At 31.1% G+C, this 23,809-nt stretch overlaps 1 protein-coding gene across 2 annotated transcripts in view; it reads right to left on the bottom strand.

Moving 5' to 3' along the window:
* Positions 1–23,809, bottom strand: part of LOC145252562 (RNA-splicing ligase RTCB) — a 52,216-nt gene that overhangs the window by 5,758 nt on the left and 22,649 nt on the right. For both annotated transcript variants that reach the window (XM_080112129.1, XM_080112131.1), the window contains exons 5-12: positions 18,636–18,843; positions 17,285–17,334; positions 15,405–15,511; positions 6,737–6,896; positions 5,452–5,627; positions 3,328–3,516; positions 1,212–1,322; positions 383–502 (exon numbers count right to left, since the gene is read on the bottom strand). In XM_080112129.1, coding sequence (XP_079968255.1) covers positions 383–502; positions 1,212–1,322; positions 3,328–3,516; positions 5,452–5,627; positions 6,737–6,896; positions 15,405–15,511; positions 17,285–17,334; positions 18,636–18,843 — 1,121 coding nt within the window. The remainder of the gene's footprint in view (positions 1–382; positions 503–1,211; positions 1,323–3,327; positions 3,517–5,451; positions 5,628–6,736; positions 6,897–15,404; positions 15,512–17,284; positions 17,335–18,635; positions 18,844–23,809) is intronic.

Here is a 23,809-nt window from a genome sequence, read left to right as displayed (position 1 = left end):
AAGAAGTGAAATAAGTAATTAATAAATAGGTGGATTAAGTTAATTAAGTAAGAGAATACTAGTCTCATGTGTGGACTATATTTCATTATAAAAATAAATATTAAAAGCGCTCCACTGTCTTTAGTCTCTTTTGCTAACCATGTAAAAATGTTTTTGTCTAGAATTCCTCCTATATCACAAAAAAAAAAAAAAAAAAAGAAAAAAAAAAAGAAAAAAAAAAAAAGAAAAAAAAAAAGAAAAAAAAAAAAAGAAAAAAAAAAATGAAAATATATTTCCTTTCAACTCAAACAGTTGATTTATTGTTAGGACAGATCTCCGACATCTTCCTCAATTACATTCCATTTCTTCTGTAATTTCATGTTTCTTAAAGTGATCTACTTACCTCTTCCATGACAAGTTTCGGAGAAGCCACACGTATACTAATGCCCTGATCTTCTAAGGCCTGTAGTACATCCATGTAGTCTAAGTTACGCCGGGATTTTGCACGTGACAAAGCTCGACCCTTCAAGACAGCAAGAACATAACGAGAAATGAAGATGTAATCATTTACTGGTATATACATACACAAGACCATTTGAAATGATGAATAAAATTTACATTATTAGTTCATGAAATGTCTAAACAAAGAATAGAAAAAATGAGATTGTTTTTATTCCATGGAGTTTCAAAAATTAAAAAAAAAAATTTTAACATATGGTAGAAATTGTTTTACTAAAAAATTTCAAAGTTTTCAAATTTATACAAATCAGTAATTCTTTACTTTTATTTTGTTAATTATTTCTTCTGAAGAATAAAGCTTAATTTTTACGAAATTTTAGACAAGAACCAAAGACGGATCAACTTGACCAGAATTAATGCTGTTGTCTCAACAATATTTGCCCTTGGGAAGTTTATAGCGAGTGAAAAAAAAAAAAAAAATATAGTACTTCAAAACAGAAAGTACTTCAAAAAACAGACATGAAAAAAAAAAAAACAGACAGTAAAAAAAAAAAAACAGACAATAAAAAAACAGAAAATAAAAAACAGAAAATAAAAACAAAAAGTAAAAAAAAAGTAAAAAAACAACAAAAAAGTGAAAAAAAAAAAACAACAAAAAAGAAAAAAAAAGTGAAAAAAGTGAAAAAGAAAAAGTGAAAAAAGTGAAAAAGAAAAAAATTGGTGATTCAAAAGTGCCTCAACTGTGGTTGAAAGTGAGGAAACAATTCACTTACGGCTCCGTGACATGTTGTACCGAACGTGTCTTCCATTCCTTGATCCGTACCAGTCAATACATAACTGCATGTACCCATGGTGCCACCAATTAATACTGGTTGGCCAGTCAACTAAAAAACAAATCAAAGCAATATGAAGAAGAGGTCAACAGAAAAGTAGTGAAGGGTCATACAACTAATAACAAAACAAATCCAAACTAAATGTGTGCATATGTGTGTGCATATTCCATATAGAAAGAAAGGTTAGAGAATCTTCGGTAAAAACTAAGTGTATTTATACATAAAATTTTCCGAGGAAGACAATGGAAATGGCTTCTAAGTGACCATCTTCCTTAGAAATATATCTTATTTTGATGAGATTGAAATCATAAGTACAAGGCTTTTCGAGGAAGACAATGGAAGTGGTTGTGAATGTATATGTGCCTCTCAATGTACCAAATCTGTATGTGCTGCTGCCAAAGGAGATATGGAAGCCAAACCTCCTTAAAACTTCAAATATGGACATACAGTTTTAATGATATTTAAATCATATTAATTCAAGAAGTTTTCCAATATTTCAGTTTCTTTAGACTATGTTAGGAGATGAAGTAGGAGGCAGGAAAAAAAGTAATCTGATATTGTGAGCATCATGAATAATGACTTATTTTTCTCTGTTAGGTGATTTGGTTAGACACTGACCAATTAGCTTGCATGGTGCATTGATTTCATCTGTCCCTTGAAGAACTAACTATTTCGACCCTTTTGAGAATAGTGGTTGGGATTTTTGGCCAGTCCAAAATTGTGATTTGCATAGTATTTGATGATTTCTCAGATCCACTTCAGCAGTCTGAAACAGGAAAACGGTGTTACCTTGACCTTGAGAAACTGTGATTGTGAAAACAAGTAAAGATGCAAATTAGTAGTCTGAATAACCCAAATTATCCTCATCTTAAAAAATTCCCAACAACTTGTTTTTTAGTTGACTGGCCAACCATTCATGCCGTTTTCCTGCTTTCCAAAAAAAACAAAAAGAAAGTGAAAGAAAATCTGACACGTTACAGATGCTTCATCATCCAACTGGAAGTTTGCAACTTTGAAATTAAGTAAAGTTAATCAAACCGATACTATGATACGATAACTTGCAAAAAAAAAAAAAAAAAAAAAAAAAAAAAAAAAAAAAATGGCGACGCAAAAAACACAATAAAAACGACCCTTCCTTGTAGAAAACCGGCCAGTTGAGGGTGAAGGAATTAGTGTTCTTGGCCAATTTTTTTATATTTGCTGTCTGAAGGATCAAGCTTCAACATGATACCGGTTTGGTGAGGTATTGCGAGACATACAAACACACACACACCCACACACTTTGCCTTTTATATATATAGACTAGCGGGGCTGCCCAGCATTGCCCGAAGCCTTGACGCGAAGGTGGAAAATAAAGGGAAAAACGAAGACTGGTATCTTACCCGCTCAGCCATGAAGGGAGAGGAATGAAAAGCGTTTTAATTTAACAATTAATAACTTAAGTGACAGGTTCATGAATTTAATGAGATCAAACATCAAGCCATATGAAAAAACTTAGCCAGTGTCTGTTGGGGAAAACCAGCTCCCCAGTGTCCAAATGAATAGCAATTGTCTGATAAAAGGCGTTTCCCCCGCATTGATTAAACCTCATTGCTTTTCTGGATGTCCCTTGCCGAATGCCCGGGGGGCTTCTTTTGCTACAGGTTCAGTTTTGCTTTTATACTGAAAAGCCAAACAAACATGTGCAAACCAAGAAATATTGCGAAAATAGTGTGTAAAAGTCGTTCAAATAAAAGATAGATGTGACCTCCGTTCATGAATTGCAGATATTATAATCTAGATAGGGCATGAAAAGTTCTAAGAATGAGTGTCCATTATTTATTTTTTTAGCTCTTTAGATCAAGTGGCTTTAGGCTTAGTATTGAACGATTTCGAAAGAAAAAAAATTAATTAAATTAATATGATTACATAGGTTTTGATCTAATTAAATTAATATGATTACATAGGTTTTGATCTTGATGACACTGCTACACCTATGTAATGATAAGATACTGTTTTTTTTTCTTTTTTTTTTAGAGATAGAGGAGGAGTGCTGTGAAATCAAGTTTTGTCTTACCTGATAATCAACAGGAATGAGTGGGTGGTGAGGAGGGAAGGCACGAGTGGAACCTTTTCTGTGAACCAAAAGTCTCTTCTGTTTGCCATTGACAAAATGTTCTTCCATTTTGGCAATATTATGAGATACGTCATAGATGACATGCATATCTAAGTCATCGGGTGTTGTGTTGAAGACTTTGGCAAAAGCCTGAAAACAGAAAATGACATTTCAGAATTGATGTAAAAAAAAAAAAAAAAAAACAAAACAAAAAACAGAGAGGGTAGCACATACACAAAAAAAAAAAATCCTAAATAACTACTATCAGTTTCAACTAAATCAAAATTAAGAAAAAGACACCAAATACACGAGGGGAAGGAGACAGGAAGTCATTCTTTGATGAAACAAAAATCATTTAACCCTTACCCACTTCATGAATTGCTTAAAGTTTTACTTGTACTTGTTTTTGCATTCACTCTGGGGTAGTTGGGCCGGCTCCATCCAGAGAATTTACTGCATCCTGAACAAATGCTAACCAGGTGCGAAAGTCTACTGCAAAAGTAGATATGAGTGTCAGCCAATCTCGGTTCCAGTGGCAAACTCCATAAAGGCGAGGACCCAGTATCAGCTTGGCATCTTGTTTCACTGTCCTGAGCCAAGTTTTCAGTTTGCCTTCACATTTTCTACCAAGCCTGAGAAGGGTCTGGATTGATGGCTTAAACTTTAAGCCTTCATAGGAAAATTAACATATTCAGTCTTCAGAGAGAACTTTCATAAGAGTGAAAATCAGCCTTTTCTTATTTAAAAGAAAAAAAAAAAAAAGAGTTCAATTAAAAAGACATAGATGAGAGACTATCGATTTAAGTAGAGAAATCACATCCTTGACATTTGAGGCATATTGCTGAATGGTGATAAGTCAAAGACTGTTGGACTTTCATGACAAACTTGGACAATTCAGGCCTAGACTGAAGTTCAATTGTATCAAATGTGGTTAGGATTTCATAAATGATTTATGATTTTAAGTGTTAAAGAACAAAGAGAGCGGGCCAGAGGACGGGCACCCTAAGAAGGGGGGGAGGAGCCTAAAAGTTGAAGTCATACTACTACCCGCACCTTTGGCAATCTCGAAGATCACACGGCTAGTTGAGGAGAAAATAAAGGAAAAGAAAACTATGTAGGATACTGGCAGTTGTTGGAAGGGAGGGACACATATCGTTACAAGAGAATTTATGAAATAATTAAAATCCATGGCAGGTGCTCGTCTGAGCTCCAATCTCTGGTCCCCCTTAGCCAATCTTTCATGATAAACACCTGTCTAGCTGAAACCACTCTCAATAATTTTCCCCACTCTTTATCTGTGCCTAAATCAAAATGTAAATTCCATGAACAAAGCTTCTTTCTTAGAACTGCACGCCTGTGGAACTCTCTACCGCTTGCCTGTTTCCCTCCTGACTTCAACATGGATGTCTTCAAGTCCAACATAAACAAATTCCTGATGAACCGCCCCCTTAAGTAATGACACTTTATCAACTCTCCAATACTAATGAATACTGCAACACTATCTGATTACTGTACACAAAATAACCCTTATCTCCGATTGGCTTCTGGGCCTTGATAAGTGGTGACCTCCAATTAAAAAAAACAAAAAACAAAATATAATCTAAACTTGTGTATTTATGTTTGTGGGGATGAATATTTAGTACTTATATAAAAATACGGACCACGTTATTGTCAGCATTTTCTGGGCAGGTTATGTAAACCACTGGAAGATGCCAAAATGTTTAGCTAATGAAATCACATTAGTCGCCAATTGGCAAATGATATTTTTTGTTCAATTTTTTTTTACAGAATCTTTTTGTTTATTAAACTGTTAGATGAAAGTACAGAATAATTAAAAAGCCCTCCCTATCTTAATTGCTTCTAATAATAATATTATTTCACGACTTCTATTTACTTGCTTCCCCACAAGGGCAGAGTTTAATGTGGGGAAAATCCACCTCCCCCAAAAAGGTGCACTTTGCATTAAGACAAAAATAATTGCCTCGGTCTAGAAGGATCTCACCTTTACCGACCGAGGACAGGAAAGATGACGTGTACTATCAGAACATATACTACACTTTGTTCCTGGCCAAAAGGCTAACTTACCTGTCGTGAAAGAAAAGTCATACTTGTACGGTTCACCCAAGCATAGTTAGCAGCAGAAGCCATGCCCTTTAAATAATCTTGGCCCTCTTGTGAATTGATGTGGGCACAGGCCAACTGACGATCATTCACGTCGATCTTATCTCGTTTCATAGCCTTCTCCATGGCGACCAATGCATCTTTTGAAAAAAAAAAAAAAAAAAAAAAAAAAATTAAAGTACATATATATATATTTGCAGTGTGTTTGGGGATCTAATTTAAAATAAATCCCTATACCAAGATCAAGTAAGTTTTTAAGTAAAATTTTATAGACTCCAATGATCACATTAATTTTGTAATAGTTTGTTATGGATCATTTAGGTTTCAAGGACCCCAGAAAACAAGCAAAATGAAAAAGATAAGTTTGGGTTTACACTAGTTTCTTTCCAGTTGACCTGTGTACAATATAGTGAAACTTATAGTCAATCAGATTATTCTGCCCATAGATTAACAACTAATAATCTAACGTGATCAAAGTTTATATATATATATATATATATATATATATATATATATATTTCAGTAGAGGGGTTCAGTTGGTTTTCTGAAGTTCGGAAACAGAAGGCTCATTGAGCTCAAAGCTGATCGGCTGTTTGTATTCACACTTACATTTTGATTTGATCAGGCCCAACGTTCTGACTGCAAGTAAATGAATACAAAAAAAGTAATGTTCCTTCAGATACGATATTCTATGTTGTCATTATGACCCACTTAAAACTTTTTGAAATTAATGTTCATACTTGATGGTAGACTTTATGGTCAGTCATTTTTTTGTCCATAGATTAACAGCTGATAATCTCAGGAGGTCTTGCTGGAGTAGTTCAAGTGATATTTATATATATTCTAGATGAGGAAGGTCACTTTAGTTTCTATGGTTCTCAGACACAAAAGGCATTCTTGACCCTAAGCTGATTAACTGTGCTTAGTTGGACTTATGTTTTGATTCAGTAAGAGTTTAAAGTACTGATTGCAAGTTTGTTGTTCGATGGAGAAGTATCACTTAACCCTGAAAAATAAGTTTCTTATTTGTTTAAATTGGAGTTGTAGTCTTCTTTGGAAGGAGAATTCTTTTGAAGAATTGACACTGCAACTGATGTTGGAATCGAGCACCGAATTTAGATGTAAACAAGTGGACAATCACTACATGTGCAGTAAACTTACATAAGTCCATATTTCCACAAAATCTGCTCAGTATAATAAAGCTATGCGTTGGGATTATTTTTTATTTCATACTTATGTTGTAACCTACCTGTAGCCACTTGGTGACCCATACCCCGACTACCACTGTGAATCATGACACACACTTGACCAGTGTGATCAATTCCCATCTTGCGGGCAGCATAGTCATCAAAAATCTCATCAACCACCTGAATTTCTGCATAATGGTTGCCAGCTCCAAGAGTTCCTAACTGAAATGGATAAAAAAATATTTTCACATTAAAAAAGACATTTTATATATAATAGAAAATCTTACTGAAAATTCAAATACTCGAAAAAACATTAAAAAAGACATTTTATATATAATAGAAAATCTTACTGAAAATTCAAATACTCGAAAAAATACTAAAAACCTACAAAAGAAGGTATACAGAATTTTTAATTATCCAACAAGGAGTACAGATAAAATGGAAAGACCTTATTCCACAGAGTTTAAAAAAAAAATGCAATTCTTCTCATCAGAGGAAAGAGGTTTACAAAATATACAATAAATTTTGTAGACTAGCGTATTAAAAGAAACTACAAAGATGAATTGAATTATATTTGCATAAAAAAGTTTAACAATTTGTGAAAGTTTACAAAGTTTTATAATGATTATGAAAGCAGAAACAAGGAAAAAAGTTGAACTATAAAAGGATATGGTAAAAATCTATTGAATAAAGAGGTAAAAATCGAGGAAGGACAGGTTGAATCCAATAAAATCCATTAAGAATCCATAAGAACAGGAAACAGAATTACAAATAAGTAAGGGTAAGTTTATGCTTTCGAAAAATACATTGGATCATGGAAAAATAAAAATCAAGTTTTGAAAATATAAAAGGAAAAGGCAAAATGGAGGTAAGTCATAGCAAAACGATTTCAGCCAAGGGAAAAGGGGAAATGAAAACTCAGGGAATAGCAATAAAGATTGACATTGAGAAAGGTGGAGTAAGAAAAAGAAAGGAAAAATGAAAAAAGAGGAAATAAGAAGAAGCAGAAAAAAGAGGAGAGAAAGAAAAATAGAAATAATGGAAAGTAAAAGAGAGAAAAGGGGAAGAATCAGACAGAAAACAAATGTAGTCAATCTATTTTTAGAACAGATAAATATAGGTGAGGTTATTGTGACCTAGACAAAAAGATAATTATGCGGAAATGGTAATTCAAATTTATTTATGGAGGGAAGTTTAAATGAGTAGAAAAATTAACTAATCAGAAGTTATCTATAAATATAAAAGCAAAAATGTGTGTATGTATGTATGTATGTACCCTTTTTGTGTATATCCGCAGAAGGCTTTTTTCCGAGGGATGCTCGCTTGGCTCCCTCATTCTTAAAACTTTTTATATCACGTCTAAATCATAATATCTACGAGTTAACAACGGAGGTCGCCTGTCTATTTAATTTGCCCGACTTTGAAACGTTAAATATTCCACATTTTTGGATTGCCGCGTGTTGCTTTCATTTTTCGGTATAAAAAAAGCAAAACTCGATTCGAATATTCAGCTCCCTGGCCCAAGGCCAGTGGTCTCCAGAAAGCGATGTAACGTTTGGTCAATGTCGGCTTTTCACCGTCATATCAGACAGTTGCTTTCATTTTGAGACACTCCCCTAATAAACGAGGGAGCTGCTTTTCGTTCCCCAAAGTTTGGTAAAAGCTGTCCCGTACAAAATCTTAACTACTGAACAGCCATTGCTTATGTCATGTTTCAAGGTCAAACATCATGCGACTTAACTTCCTCACACCTGTCAATTTCAATTTATAAACGTTAACACGCTTATCAATTCCTCTCCCCTCGTGGCCGAGATGGTTAGGTGACTGACTTTTTTTCCCCTTTCGTTTCCACCTTCGCGTCAAGGGTTCAAGCCTACCTTCCTACTAAAACTTTTTTTTCTTTTACACCTCCAAACACCCGGCCATGTTTTGAGCTACCCCCCCTTCCCAACAACACGCCTCCAAACACCCGGGCAACGCCGGGTACCCCCGCTAGTAGTTTAATAATTTAAAGTATGATTCATATACACACATTCATAATTATAAATATTCTTTATACCTACAAACACTAGTGTTTCATGCTTTCGTAATCATCAGTGTATGAGGCGACAATTCCTACCAGTCTGGAGATTCAAATCCAGCCACATGCGACTTCATTTGCTAAGCCTTTACCTTGGGGCCACTAAACAATTGCTATGGGAATGAAAGGATTTAACAACTCATAAACGCCAAATTTGGGTATAGACAGTTTAGAGTGTTCAAATGAGCAGAAGTCGTGAACATGGCCATACATACATATATATATACACATTTAATATTATACTGCTCTACTGGGAACAAACACTCATTTATGTTTGTCCCCCTCCAAAAAGTTTAGTTTATTTAATATATAAGCATACAATTGTTTTGGCCTGTACCAAATTTTTCATATATATGAGGGTTATTCCAAAAGTAAAGCCTCCTGTTTTTTTATTCCACTGCAATGGATTTAAGAGGATTGCAAATTGCACTGTTATGATGACTGAACTTATACATCCATGATCCGAAAGTTTAATCTCTTTCTTGCAGAAATTGATGGTGTGAAACTCTAAAAAACTCCTGTCATGAACGTGCATCAGAAGCAGAGATGCATCATTGAATTCCTCCAGGCAGAAAAAAATTGAACCGATCAACATTTACCGGTGTTGAACATTCATGAAACCAATGCAGTTGATATTAGCACAGGAGATGGCTTCGTCAACTTCAGAGTGGTGACAGAGATATATGAGTGACAAAGTGTGCTCTGGACTTTTCTGACCGAGGCATCAAATGAGGCTGGCAAAAGTGCATTGAGAATGGTGGTGACTATGTAGAAAAACTTAGTAATATGTATGAAAAAATTGAAAATGTTTAAAACATCTCAATAATGACATGCACAGAAAGAATTTGATGATCTAAGAATCTTTTTAAATTTTTTAAAATCCGACTAAAAATAAGGAAGTTATTTTTTTGGTGCATCACGTTTGTATATTTTTCCCTCTTTAAGAACTTATGCATTTTGTCAAATTTTTACACTAGTAAACAGTAAAAATGCTATATCTTTGTTAAAATACAAGTGACAAAATTTGCCATGTAAGTGTACTTTTGTGTAAAGAATCCGAATATGGCACTGAAAATTTCCAGATAATCTGAAGTAAATACACATAAATATGTTGATATACCATAAAAATTCCATGTATACATAAAAAAAAATAAAGAGAACTCAAAGGCGAATTGTAATCCATTTTATGTACAAGAAACAGAAATCTAATACTAGGATTCTTTAAAAATGAATATATTGCAATATTTCTTTCATATTATTCTAGATTAACACATTCTGATAAATCAGTCCCACTTACCAACCTCAAATATATGATTCTCCCTTTTTTTAGGCAATTACATATGAAAACACTGGAAAACTTGGCAGAAATTAAATATTATATATATATATATATATATATATAAAATAAAATGCAAAATAATCTTAGATTTTAGGGCCATTCTAACGTTTTAGGACAGTTAACCAATTTTTTTGCCATGAAAACAAATCCTGTGCATAAAAAAAATAATTTTTTTTAAAAGATAATTATTTGTGGCTTTAAGAGGATCTTTGTGGGAGGAGGAGGAGGAGGAGGCTTCCACTCAGACTTCCGTTAGTTAATGGTAAGGCTAGGGGTAATTATATGTGAACATCCTGAAAACTTGACAGTAAGAAAAAAACAAAAATAATTATTTTAGAATTGGGGATTAGTTTCACATACAAATTTGATAATGTAAAATGATCCACCATTTCCAGACCATTCTTATGTTTTAATGCAGTTAATTTATTTTTCTATGAAGGTTTGTCTTTTATTTATTTATTTATTTATTTATTTTTTTTAGATGATTATGTATGGTTTTAAGATGGTTTGTATGATGGAAGGCTTGTCACTCCATCTTAGGGTTAGTGGTAGGGTTATAGAAAAGGGTTTTTATTTTTAAATGGGTATTATCCAGACTTAGGGTTAGGAGATTTTTCAGTGTGGTGCTTGTCATTCAGATTGAAGATTAATGAACTGACAGGTTCAAGAAAGGCACTTTTAGGGGGTGGGCTCAGACCTAGATTTAGTAGCCGAGTAATTTTTTTAATACATATACTAAGTTTCAAATTGAAACATTACGAAAAATATTTAGAATACTAACTGATCTAAGAGGCAATAATGGTCAGGAAATGGGGGATCATTATACATTAAATTTATATGTGAAATTGATTCCGCTATACTCTAAATTCTAAATTATTTTTGTTGTAATTTTTCTTTCTACTAAGTTTTTTTAGGGCATTCACACAATTGTCTAAAAAATTGAAATCTTTTTTTTTTTTTTGAATAAAGTCACTTATTACTACAAGTTTGAAAGTTAAGTATATTTAAAAATCAGTATTTCTTAAGGGACCACTATTATATAAAAGTATCACACATTAATTTTAAACAATTTTCTTTTCCAAAATAAACCTGTAGAATTTCCAAAATAAACCTGGAAACTTGATTTCAAACTGACAGTGACGGTGGCTGCTGTTTCAACTGCTGACTAGTGCTACTATTCAAATTGTTTACTTTTGCTAAAAAGCGTTTGAAATTATTGGGGAGAACTTAATTAAAAACAGCTGATACAAAAAGAGAAATCAACATAAAATTATCATTTAACATATAAAAATAATAAAAACAGTAAATGTACTTGTTACTTGGGGTACGAAAAATATTTAGAAAATACGTTGATAAAATTCTAAAGACAAAAAAAAAAAGAAAGAAAAAGAATAAACCAGTTTATTTTGTACCCCAACAATAAGTGAAATGGATGATTTTTCTGATTGTTCTTCAAATTCCATGATAAAATTCCTCATAGGGGAATGGTACCAAGCTTTTAAACACCAAGAGAATAGAAAAACATCTGACGCAAAATATCCGTTTCATAGCATTAACATTTTTATTATTATTTTCTTAAAACGTCTTCAGATATATCATGTAGATTATTATTTATTAAAGAATGTGAAAGGATATTCATTTCTGAAGAAAATGGTGGTATTTTGAGTAGTAATACACACGGACGAAAAAGACGCTTTGGATAATCACAGATTTCAAGGTAGTTCTACTAAAATAGCCATATTTTTCAAACCAAAGCACTTCCAGACTTCAAATTACTACTGTTTTGTTCGGAAATGAATATAATTTCAAATGAATTAATAAATATGAATGCACATTATATATTTTAAGAGTTTTAAGCAAATAAAGTGATAAAAATGTGAACGTCATAAAATGGTGTTTTTGGTAAGGTTTTGTAATGACTCTCTCTGATTTCTAAAGGCCCGTACCATGATTGTATGAAGAATTTTGTTATGAAATTTAGGAAACAATCAGAAGAGATGTTAATCTTAATACTGTCAAGTGTCTGAAATATTTTTGACCATTTCTTTTTTTGTCGTGTTAAAAATAAGACTTTAATATGACGAGTATCGAACATTTTGAAAAAAAATTTCATCGGACACACACTAATAAGTAAATCATTCTTTTTACTATCTTTATCAGTTAAAAGTATTATTGTATGTTGAGTAGGACTGCGGTAATTGATAATAATTTAAAAGGACCTACCCGAAAAAAAAAAATGTTTCTATTTCTCGAGTTTGGTCAAATTAATTTAGTATTAGTAGCGGCAGGAGCAGCAGTTGTAGTATTAGTCATAGCACAAAGATGTATGAAAATTTCGTTTGTATTACTATACACAGATTTGAAAAAGTTGTCAAAAAACAAATATATAACAAATAAATGTTATAAAAGGCAAGATAAGTTACTTTTCTACCTAACTGGATATGTTTTTAGTGTTTATATTTAATGTAACACGTTTATTCAGCTCGAAAAACAGTGTTTACCGATGTATTCGAAAATTGGTGCTAGTGCAGGGAGTGATCAGCGCTATTTTTTAAATCGTATTTCCATGTTTAATTAAAGTTTTATGATATGTTTTTTATTGAATTGTAAGGTTGAAGTATAGAATATGTACAAAACATCCCCCTCCCCATGTTAAGAATGTTTTTTTTTTTTTTATAATAACGTTATTATTTACGTCCGGATCACTCTCTGCACTAGTACCCAAAAATTTAAAATGGCGGCCGATTCTCTCTTTGAGGCGATAAGTTTGGGAAAATGAGGTATAAACAAAAAACTAGACAAAATACTGTTAGAAACTCACTCAATATATGTTACCGTGACATAGGCGGATATATATTCGGCGGGTTTTTAACAGTATTTTGACTAGTTTTTTATTTTTAACTCTTTTTCCCAAACTTACCGTGTGAAAGAGATAGTCGGCCGCCATTTTTAACTTTCCAATACATTGGTAAGCACTGTATGTTTTTCGAGCTGAATAAACATGTTACATTAAATAAAAACACTAAAAACATATCCAGTTAGGTAGAAAAGTAACTTATCTTGCCTTTGATAACATTTATTTGTTGTGTTTACTTTTTGATAGCTTTTTCGAATCTATGTGTACAGTAATACAAACCCCGTTATTTTTTTCCTACTTATTAAGCGAAAGGTATTTTTACAACCTGCTCCAGCATAGTATAAACGGCCTATGGAATAAACACCTTCAATCTCAAAAATAGAAATCAACAAATTTATGGAATTTTCTTTCAAATTTCGTAACGCAGGTTCTTATTAAATTAAAACTAAATATAACATTTGCTGACTTATTTACCTGTCGAATACACACACACAGACACATATAACTTTCTGTAAGATATTTATTTGAAATTAAATTTTTGTGAAACTAACCGCCCCCCCCTCTAATATTGTTTTTGTTGTTTTTGTTTCTGTCAAGTCTTCAGTATGTTCACACACAATTTTCCTTAGCCCTACAATTAATTCAAAGTCCGAATGGCAACCTTCCCCATATTTTCATTGCATAGAAACCCTCTTAAAACCACACATAATCGTCTTAAAAAAAATAAAACAAAAAGCATACAGGACTTATCTCCTATAAAAAAAAAAAACAGTTAACTGCCCTAAAATGCTAGAATGACCTGTAATGGGGAATTATCTTACATTAAATTCTAAAATAATTTGTTTATCTTTCATTAAAGTTTTTCATGGCATTTCATACATAATTGCCTAAAAATGCAGAATCACATTTTGGAGGGGTGGTCAGAAGGGGTTGGGTGGGGTTAAACAAAAGGTGTTAATCTACAATAATACCAAAGAAATATTGCAATATATTCATTTTTAAATGGTCTTATGTTTAGATTTAAGTTTTTTGTACATAAAGCACATTACAAGTCAACTTTCAGTTCTCCAACTTTTCTGTTTATGGATACATGGCATTTTTAAGGAATTACAGCATATTTATACACATTTACTGCAGATTATTTAGAAACCATGAAATTTTGGAGATTTTCAGTCGCATATTCTGATTCCTTGTACAAAAATACACTTATATGGTAAATTTCATTGCTTAGTCTTGTGTTTTAACAAAGTTATGACATTTTTACTGAAAAAGTAGTGTAAAAAATGGGACGAAATGCATATGGTCTTAAAGAGGGGAAAATATCCAAATGTGTGAGGCACAAAAATAGTCATAACTTAATTTTAATCAGATTTTTAAAATTTAAAAAGATTCTTTCTTAGCTCATCAAGCTCTTTCTATGTTTACCAATATTGAAATATTTTAAGCTATTTCAATTTTTTCATATGTATTGCTATTTTGAGGCCTTAAAGTGTTTTGGTTTTTAAAATATGTTTTACCAAGTACTGCAAGGACCGATAGCGTAATGGATAAGGTACTTGGTAAAATTCAGTTGTAAGTTACACTTTTCTGGAGGTTGAAAGTTCAATCCTCAGTGCAGGCGACTCAAAATACAATTGCAAATTACTTAGAACCTCTGACAGAATGAGAGCATGTTACTCCTGTGGATTAAATAAAGGATTTCATTCAAAATTCTGTGCAGATTCATGAGTTCAATAAGATATATCTGAAGACGGTTGGAAATCACATTGAACTGTTTAGAAAATAAAAGCAGCAGTTCAAAGAATCTAAATAATACAAATAATTAATCCTCATTTAAAAAATTCAGAAACATAAATTTTATTCGCCTGGAATCGTCAGTTCTAAAATCACTGACCAATAGGGTGCGCATTTTGAGTTATGGATCATTTGGGGTCCTTAACTCATCAATTCATCATCAACTCCCAATGAACTACCTCCTACTCCCTCTCTTTTATAACCATGTGATGTCACATCCATTTCCAGTACATGGCAGAGTCGTGATGACATTGAATATGGTTGTTGATCTGATGACTCCAATCCCTAGTGTACATGTCAATGCTGACCTACAAATTTAAATCACTAGATAAATACTAGCAAATGTATCTCCTTACAACAGGGTGTTTAAAAAATGTACTGTAATGACCTGCTTTGTGATTTTTGTGAATCCCTTATTGTGCGTTATCTGCATTGTTTGAACAATAATGGTCATCAATTTGAACATTTGTGAACATAATTCTTGAATTACATTTGCCTTCTCTATTAAAAAAATATTCCATTTCACTCTTTGTTTACAAATAAATTTCTTATTGTCATTCAAAGTACATTGTTTTTTGAAATATCCTGTATTTAATGCAACTAATCATAAGATTAAAAAAAAAAAAGAAAGAAAAAAGAAAAAAAAGAAAGAAAACTTACCTGAGGAAGACCTCTCTTTTTGGCACGGCTACTAACTTTAGAAGGGTCAGCTTGAAGCATACGGCCATATTCTTCACAGTGTTCTTTGTCCTCAGCCCATGAATAACCTTAGAGACAAAGAGAAAAACAAGGCATTGATTTAAGATAAATTTATTTTTTCTGTAGTTGTGAAAATTTAATATTTAAGATTACAAAAAATATGAAATGTTCAGAAATATTAATCGGCAATATACAAGTAATCTGTGGAAAATAAAAAAAAAACATGATACAGAAATTCTTTTCAAATAAATTTTTTTTTTTAAACCCCAAATTGTAGTTCCATGAGTTTTCCTCTGGGTGATACATTTTTTTTTTGTCGAGATCTTATGACATTGATGAAGATACCCGATTTCTTCTAGTCTTGTTGAAACTGTTTTTTTAATGTCTGATAATCATAGGGAGATCTGTGGATGGACAAACATGGAGATCAATTTTACTACAGTAGAAGCATCTGTAAAATGAGAAATCTGAAAATCAGTTAAGAAACCGAATAACATGAGTAAAAAAAATTCATTTATTGGGGAAAAAAAAAAAAAAAATATCTGGCTTCTTAACATATTTTCAAAATTCTCATTTTACTGATGAATCTACTGTAGTGAAATTGATATCAATATTTGTATGGATCTCACTACAGTTATCAGCCATTAAAAAGCATTTTCGGTGCTTCTACACTATCAGAACGAAATTTCGGAAATTGTAATATTGAATTTTACATGAAAACAATGGTATCTATGTAGACCTCATATTTTTATGATTATATCCCAAAATTACAAAAATCAATACAATAGAAAATTATTTATTAAAGAAAATATAATTTGAAAAAAATGATTGTATTTGTTTATGAAAGACTCAGGAGAGTTCAAAAGGGAGGTAATTTTCTCCCGATAATTCTTGGAAAATTCAGGAAAAGTTTTTTGAACTGATATATATGTTATTTTTACATTATTTAATTTTTAGGTGATTAGTTATTTTTATATTAAACAAGTATGAAAAAATCTTAAATGAAAAAAAACCACTCCAAAACACTATATATATGTTATGTTTATTTTGTTATTTGTTTTGCGTTAGTCACATTAAACATTTAGAGTTACTTCCTCTGTTTATGTTTTCCTTTCGATTTATTTCATAAAACAAGATGGTCGCAAATTTTCATCTGCTAACATGATTAAAGTTTTTTTTTTTTTAATAATTCAGTAATATTCAGGTAATTTTAATTGCATAATTTGGGAGCTAACATTGTAATTTATTAGAATTGGCCCCCCCCCAAAAAAAATCAGTAGAAACCATTGTTTTTTATCTGAAAACTTCATTTATCAACTACAAAATTTTGTTCTATTAGTGTAGAAGCGCCACATTTTCTTCAGCAAGACTGGAAAGAATTGGCAATCATTGTAAGATCTCTGAAAAAAAAAAAAATGTATCACCTTGAGGAAGTCTCATGGAACTGAAAATTTAGATAAAAATTAACAAATTATTTGGGAAAAAAAAAATCCTGATTTCTTAGTGGATTTTCAATTTTTTTTTAATAAACTGATTCTTCTAATGAATCTCAGAAAAATTAATGTTTATCTGTGTCATGAAACATATGAGTTTGTATGTACCTACATGCACACACACACACACTGTCACCGTCTATATCAGATAGTTGATGGCAGTACACATAACTTATCTTCTGGAAAGAGATACTATAGGCAAGAGCCTATAGTAAAGAAAATGAAGCTAAAAATTGGTTAACTGTTGCTTGATTAGTTCAAGCTTCTTCAAGATCAAGTAATGACAAAAGTGGTGCATCAGAGTTTCTGAGCATATTATGTCAAAGAAAAAATATTAAGCAAACTAACCTTCACGAAGAGACCAGTCCATTCCCATTTCCAAGGCTTCCTCCAATGCTCTACAAATTAAAACGAAACCGTTGAACTTAAGCTGCAAACATATTGGTCAATATATCCAAAGTTATACAAATACATATATTAAGGACTGAAATTTTTTTTAAAAACACACACACACACACACATATATATATAATATATATATATATATATATATATATATATATATATATATACATATATCCCAAAAACAACCTTAAACTTGTAAAATCATATTTATAAAGACATTTTTGGAGATGAAGTCTGAAATGATTTGGTTTTGGTACTTGTACAGTTTAATCAAGACATTCAAAAATGAAAATATCGAAAAAAGTTTTGGACTGAAGATCTTTGAAAAAAAAATGAATTTAATTTAATTTGATTGAGTATTTTTTTTTTTTTTACAGCGGAAAAACATGTTCTTATGAGAGCACGTTGAAGTCAGCCATTATGGAATTTGTTGAACACACCATGGGGAGATAACTCCATGTAAAGTGCCGACACTCCCTCCCCATCTTTAATACTAGCTTTTCTTCCTAAAAATCGAACCTTTTGCTCGGTATCATAACAAATTGTTTTTTCGCTGTGAAAAAACTACTTGATGAAATTAAGTGAAATTTTTGTCGGAGAACTTTGTTCCATAATGGATACATACAATATAACCTTTTTTTTTCTTCTTTTTTTTTTTTTCTCCGATATTTTCATTTTTTCATGTCTTGATTAAACTGTACAAGTACCTTGTTCTTAATTAACATTAGTTATAAAATTAAAAAAAAGGAAAAAGAAAAAAGGAGAGAAAATGGAAAAAGGAAAGGGGAACAATAAAGAAAGATGGAAAAAAAAAAAAAAAGCAAACAAAAAACGAAGGAAAGAAAATAAAGAAAGAAAAAGGAAAGAAAATGGATATTTTTCAAATGTTTATTTTAAACTTTAAAAAGAAAAAGAAAAGACGAGATTAGAATTGTAATAATATTTGGATTTGTTTATGTGAAAAATGAAAATTCCATTTTGTAATTAAATTCATTAAAGATGATTTTTCCATTAAAAGCGAAGTTAGAAAATGAAACTAACATGCCAGGAATTAAAATAACTCCTTTTGACTCTTTCGAAAACAAAAAAGGCATAAAAACTTCTTTCGCCATTCATTAATTGCATTTGTTGGATCGTCTTTAAAATGAAAAAAGTATAATTTTTAAGAGTTTTTTACATTTTCAATATTTTAGATATATTTAGGTGGACACACACACACACACACACCTACCCTTTATAGATAATAAAAGGATTGAGAAATTAATTTTCCAGAAGTAAATGTTAGTGGACTTACTGAGCATTCATTGGAATGATACCCTTTGATCCGACACCAACTGGAATATGGTTGAACATGCACTGGCAGAGCTGTTCCTTAATTGGGAGGACATCTTTCTCATCAAGGTTTGTACGCAGAAGACGCACCCCACAGTTAATGTCGAATCCCACACCACCAGGGGACACCACAGCTTTTGGATCATCCATGTCAAAGGCAGCCATGTTACCTAGAGAAAATTAAAAATTGAAGCAAATGAAAAGATCAATACGGTTAGATTTGAATCTATCTTCATTCATGAGACAATTTTTTATTCCAATGGTTTCAATCTAACATATGGTTTCAAATCTATGTGGGAATTTTTTTTTAAGATTATTCTGCACGAGTTTGATATCTGTATTAGTCTTGACATCATTCACGACTGTACTGCCCCATATTGTTTTTTTGGTTAACCAGTAGTTTTTTGTTTTTTTTTAAAGCAAGTTTTACTTTAGTCAATTGCAGTCATAAAATGCAAGTCCTGATATATTGTGATTATGGCAAATAAGGTGAAAAATAAAAACAGGAAAAAAAGAAAAATAAAGTCAAAAAGGAAAAGAAAGAAAGGGAAGACAACAAGGGAAGGGAAGACAATAAAGAAAAGGAAGACAACTAGAAAGGAAGGGAAAGGAAAACAAAGAAAAAGAGAAAGAAAAAGAATGAAGGGAAAGAGGGAAGAGTAAGAAAGGAAAAGAAAGAAAAGAGAAAGCAAGGGAAAAGGAAAAAGAAAGAAAATAAAAGGAAAAAGGAAAAGAAAAGGAAAAAGGAAAAGAAAAGGAAAAAGGAAAAAAGAATAAAAGAAAAAAGGAAAAAGAAAAGAATAAAAGGAAAAAGGAAAGAATAAAAGGAAAAGAAAAAAGGAAGGAAAAAGAAAAATGGAAGAAAATTGGCCTAGTTTTTGTGAATGAAGCCAATATTTTGCTGTGCTAAATATGAAGTATGAAGAACTACATTTTGAAGAAAAAAGAAAAAAACTAAATTGGAAAAAATTTAAATACAAAAATAAAAAAAAATGTAAAGAAATATCAATAATTTTACATAAAGAGATAAAAGAGTAACTGACAATGGGAAATATTGATAATTTTTTTGTGATACTGAGGATGGAAGAAATCTAAAATAAGGAACAGACTAGATCTCCAAATATAAGACATATAAGCAAGAGAACAGCAATAAATAAGCATAAGTGACCAAGATATTTTAATTTTATTTACTGCTACATCATTTATGTGTCAAACAATGATAGAGGTACATTTAATATATACTCTCATAATTTTTTTTTGTGTGTATCGATATTCATATTAAAAATCCCTTTTTCTATTTATTTAGTTATTTATTTCCTTCCCCACTGAGCAAATTAGGTACAAGGCCGTTTTTTAATGTGGAGAGTGAGGGGAGGGGGACCAGTGCCCCCCCGAGAGGGAATTGGATAGTGACAATTTGTATGAAGGGTTTCCCCTACATTGACCAAAACTGATTGCTCAAGAGCAATGGTCTGATATGTGGGGTTGCCTCCACATATTACTTTGATTGCAGTATCTGCCGGAACAGATACTACACTTTGTAACAGAAAAATGATCTTGGCCCAAAGGCCAAGAAGAAAAAAGGTGAACCTGTTTTCTGTTTATTTAAAAAGAAAATACTACTTTGTTATATATGGATTGTGGAATTGCATTCATCTGCAAAAGATCTAACTAATTTGCATATTTTTTTAAATATTCATTTTAATTAATTTCCTATTAGCGTTTTTCGGTTTTCTTTTGGGAGATAGTCATCTTTAGTTAACTATTACATGTAATTATATTCATGCAGATATTCTACATGATTTATACTTGCATAATATTTGCGTAAAAAGGTTATAGTAAACACAAACCTCTTTCTATATATAGTTATGTATGAGTATATATATTTGTTTAAAAAATTATACCAACCAAACACCTGTCAGTTTTTGAGCTATGGACATGAAACTTAATATATAGGGTATTTGAACCCATGAGAAACTTTATATTCATGTTTGGTGCAAAAGTGTGAAAATTTTTAAAAATGGAATTTGCCAAGTGAAAGCTGAACGACGGCATTACGAATATGCATGTGTAATATAATAGTTGTTGGTTTATGATTTAATTTTTAGCCTTGCAGCAAATATGTCTTCGTAGCTCAGACATTAACATCAAAGGAAAAAGTAAATCGTAAGCTGAACGTTTTGGCTTTGATTTTCGGCGGTGGCGCACGAGTCATTTTAACTTTTTAAAGTATTACTATATATTGGGTCCATCATAATATAATAAATACGAAATCTGCATTAATCAAAATATCATATTTAAGTGTATTTTACAACCAGGCAATGTTGGGCGGCCTGCTAGTAATAAATAAATTAGCTAGAATTTATGTTTCTAAGACATGTTTGAAAATAGGAAACATTTCAAGCAAGAATCACATAAGGATTGACTCTTGAGAAATGGTAGTTGATGAAACAGAAGGACATTATGTCCCATCAGGTAGATAAGATTTTTGAAGAATATGGTTTTAATGAAAGTGTCCATGAGGCAGCATACGCTTAGGAATGGCTTATTAAAGCATTGGGTACTTGTACAGTTTAATCAAGACATTAAAAAAATGAAAATATCAAAAATAGTTTAAATTGTATGTATCCATTATGGAATGAAGTTCTCCGACAAAAATTTCACTTAATTTCATCAAGTAGTTCTTTTTTTTACAGCGAAAAAACCAATTTGTTATGATACTGAGCAAAAGGTTCGATTTTTGTATTAAAGATAGGGAGGTGTTTCAGCGCTTTAAATTGAGTTATCTCCCCGTGGCGTTTCTAAAAATTCAAACAAAAATTAAAAAACTTCAAAGATGTTTACCTTCAACGTGCTGTCATAAAAATGTGTTTTTTCCGTTGTAAAAAAAAAAAAAAAAAAAAAAAAAATTTTCCGGAGATCTTCAGTTCAAAACGAATACATACAATATAACCTTTTTTCGATATTTTCATTTTTTTAATGTCTTGATTAAACTGTACAAGTACCAAGCATTGTTAATATATATATATATATATATATATATATATATATATATTAAATGTTAATATAATTTAAGCAATGCACTTAAAATACAATTAATTCTCCCTCTCTCCCTTTTAATCTTTCAGCTACAAAACAACAATCTGGCAGAATAAATTGTTTACTGGTCGTTTGAATTGAATAACTATATTAAGAAAGCATGTCAGATGGTTTTTGTATGCGTATATCTAGATTGATAGTAAATTAGAATATCACTTTGTCATAGGAGAACATATTTTCTCCTATGATTGGATTAAGAAATATATAAATATTTCTTATAATATAAATATGTTTATTGATATATTAATTAAAACATAAAGACTTTTCTAGAATGTCGTTATTCATAAAAATAAATAATAATCGGCGTCTATAAATATAAAAAGGCGTAGAACGCCTTTTTGTTCTTTTTTTGGAGTCTCTAGAAGGTTCCAGGAAATTCTTAAAAAACTCATATAAAAGAAACGCTATTGGTGGGTAAAGTCAGTTCGTGACATATTTTTGGGGTGTACACATAGGCAACCAACGTCCGAATTCCGGCTTCCTCATAAAGGCCGTAAAAAACAAAAATCTCACTGAAGGAAGAACTGCTGTTTGGATTCTGGTAAAGTTTTTATTTATTCTTTGAGTTTGTTGACCGAAAAGCACATACGTATAGAGCAAACCATTTCAAAACACAATACATAAAGAAATACTTTCTTTATGATCTAAGGGAGACAATTTTATTAGCGAGTTGTCGCCCTTCAAAAAATAATAATCTTTCTTTTTTCTTGTTAATTTATTTTTTAATAAATTTCTTTTTCATTAAATCTTTTTCTTTTGTTTTAATTTTATTACATGTGGGTGCTGGTAAATCCCTAGAACATACGAGCTATCATCAGCACACATATGTAATACACTTGAGGACCAAGATCTTTAAGTATTTGTATATGAGGGAGTTTAAAACATGAAATAAAACATGACAAAATGGAAGGTTTAATATATGGAATAGTTGATAAGCAGGACAACAGTCTAGTAAAAATAACACAAACAAATCATTAAAGCAGAATGAAGATATTTTAGTCCTCTCTTTCTCCTCCTTACATCTCTCCACTTCCTACATACATCTCTCTTCATCTCACATTCCACCTATCGCTATATTGCCTTCATCGCTCAGACTCTTTTTTTTCTTTAATAAAGCTTATCTACACGAACTGATTTAGGTTGTCCGAACCGACCAAAATATCTTGGTTTTGCTTTAATGATACATTTACGAGCTATAGTCAGCTAACGTAATTCCTAACTTCCGGCGTAGCACTACTGGAAGTGGTGACTAGCTAAATCATTTTGTCCATTTTTTATTGTTCAGTCTTTTTTTGTTTTTTTTTTGTGGAGCGATTTATTGCAATAAAATAGAAAAGGACATTATCAAAAAATACAATAAAAATAAACAAAATTATAAAAAGATAAAAATAACATAATTAGTTTTTATTTGCACTTTTAATAACAAAATTAAAAGAATAAGTTTTTTTTATTTTATTTGAAATTTTATGAGAAATATATGTTTATGAAATTATAAAAATAAGTTTGTTTTTTTGTAATTTTAAAAATAAGTTTTTTTTACTTGAATTTATATCATATGAAAGTATAAAAATAAAATTATTGAAATCAAAATAATAAAATTTTAAACATCATAAAAAGAATGTGTCCAATATGTAATATTCCAAAAATAGCTTTAAAAGATTTTAAAGTCTTTTCAATAATTCTTAAAAAAAAAAAATAAATAAATAAAAAAATAATTTCAATAATTCTTGATTAAAGATCAAAAAACTTTTCGATGATTATTAAATAAAAAATAATGATCAGAAAAACGCAATAAAAAAAAAGAAAAAAAAAAGAGTACATGCACAGGGGAGATATAGGCGTGAGAAAAAAAAGAAAAGGAAATGATTTGCCTTATTACCACTTCCGGTAGCGCTACACCAGAAGTTAGGACGTATGTTAGCTGACTATAATCCATTTGCGTTTTTATTTCAACTAGACTGTTCCCTACTTATCGTATATTTCATAAACATCCTATTTGTATATTAAAAGTGTTAATCTACAAAATGATACTCCATT

The sequence above is a fragment of the Euprymna scolopes genome, chromosome 29 (assembly GCF_053919585.1).
Source record: "Euprymna scolopes isolate OS-2025 chromosome 29, ASM5391958v1, whole genome shotgun sequence".
Taxonomy (NCBI): domain Eukaryota; kingdom Metazoa; phylum Mollusca; class Cephalopoda; order Sepiida; family Sepiolidae; genus Euprymna; species Euprymna scolopes.
Note: the sequence above shows the minus strand (reverse complement) of the source record. Positions and strands in the feature narration are given on the sequence as shown.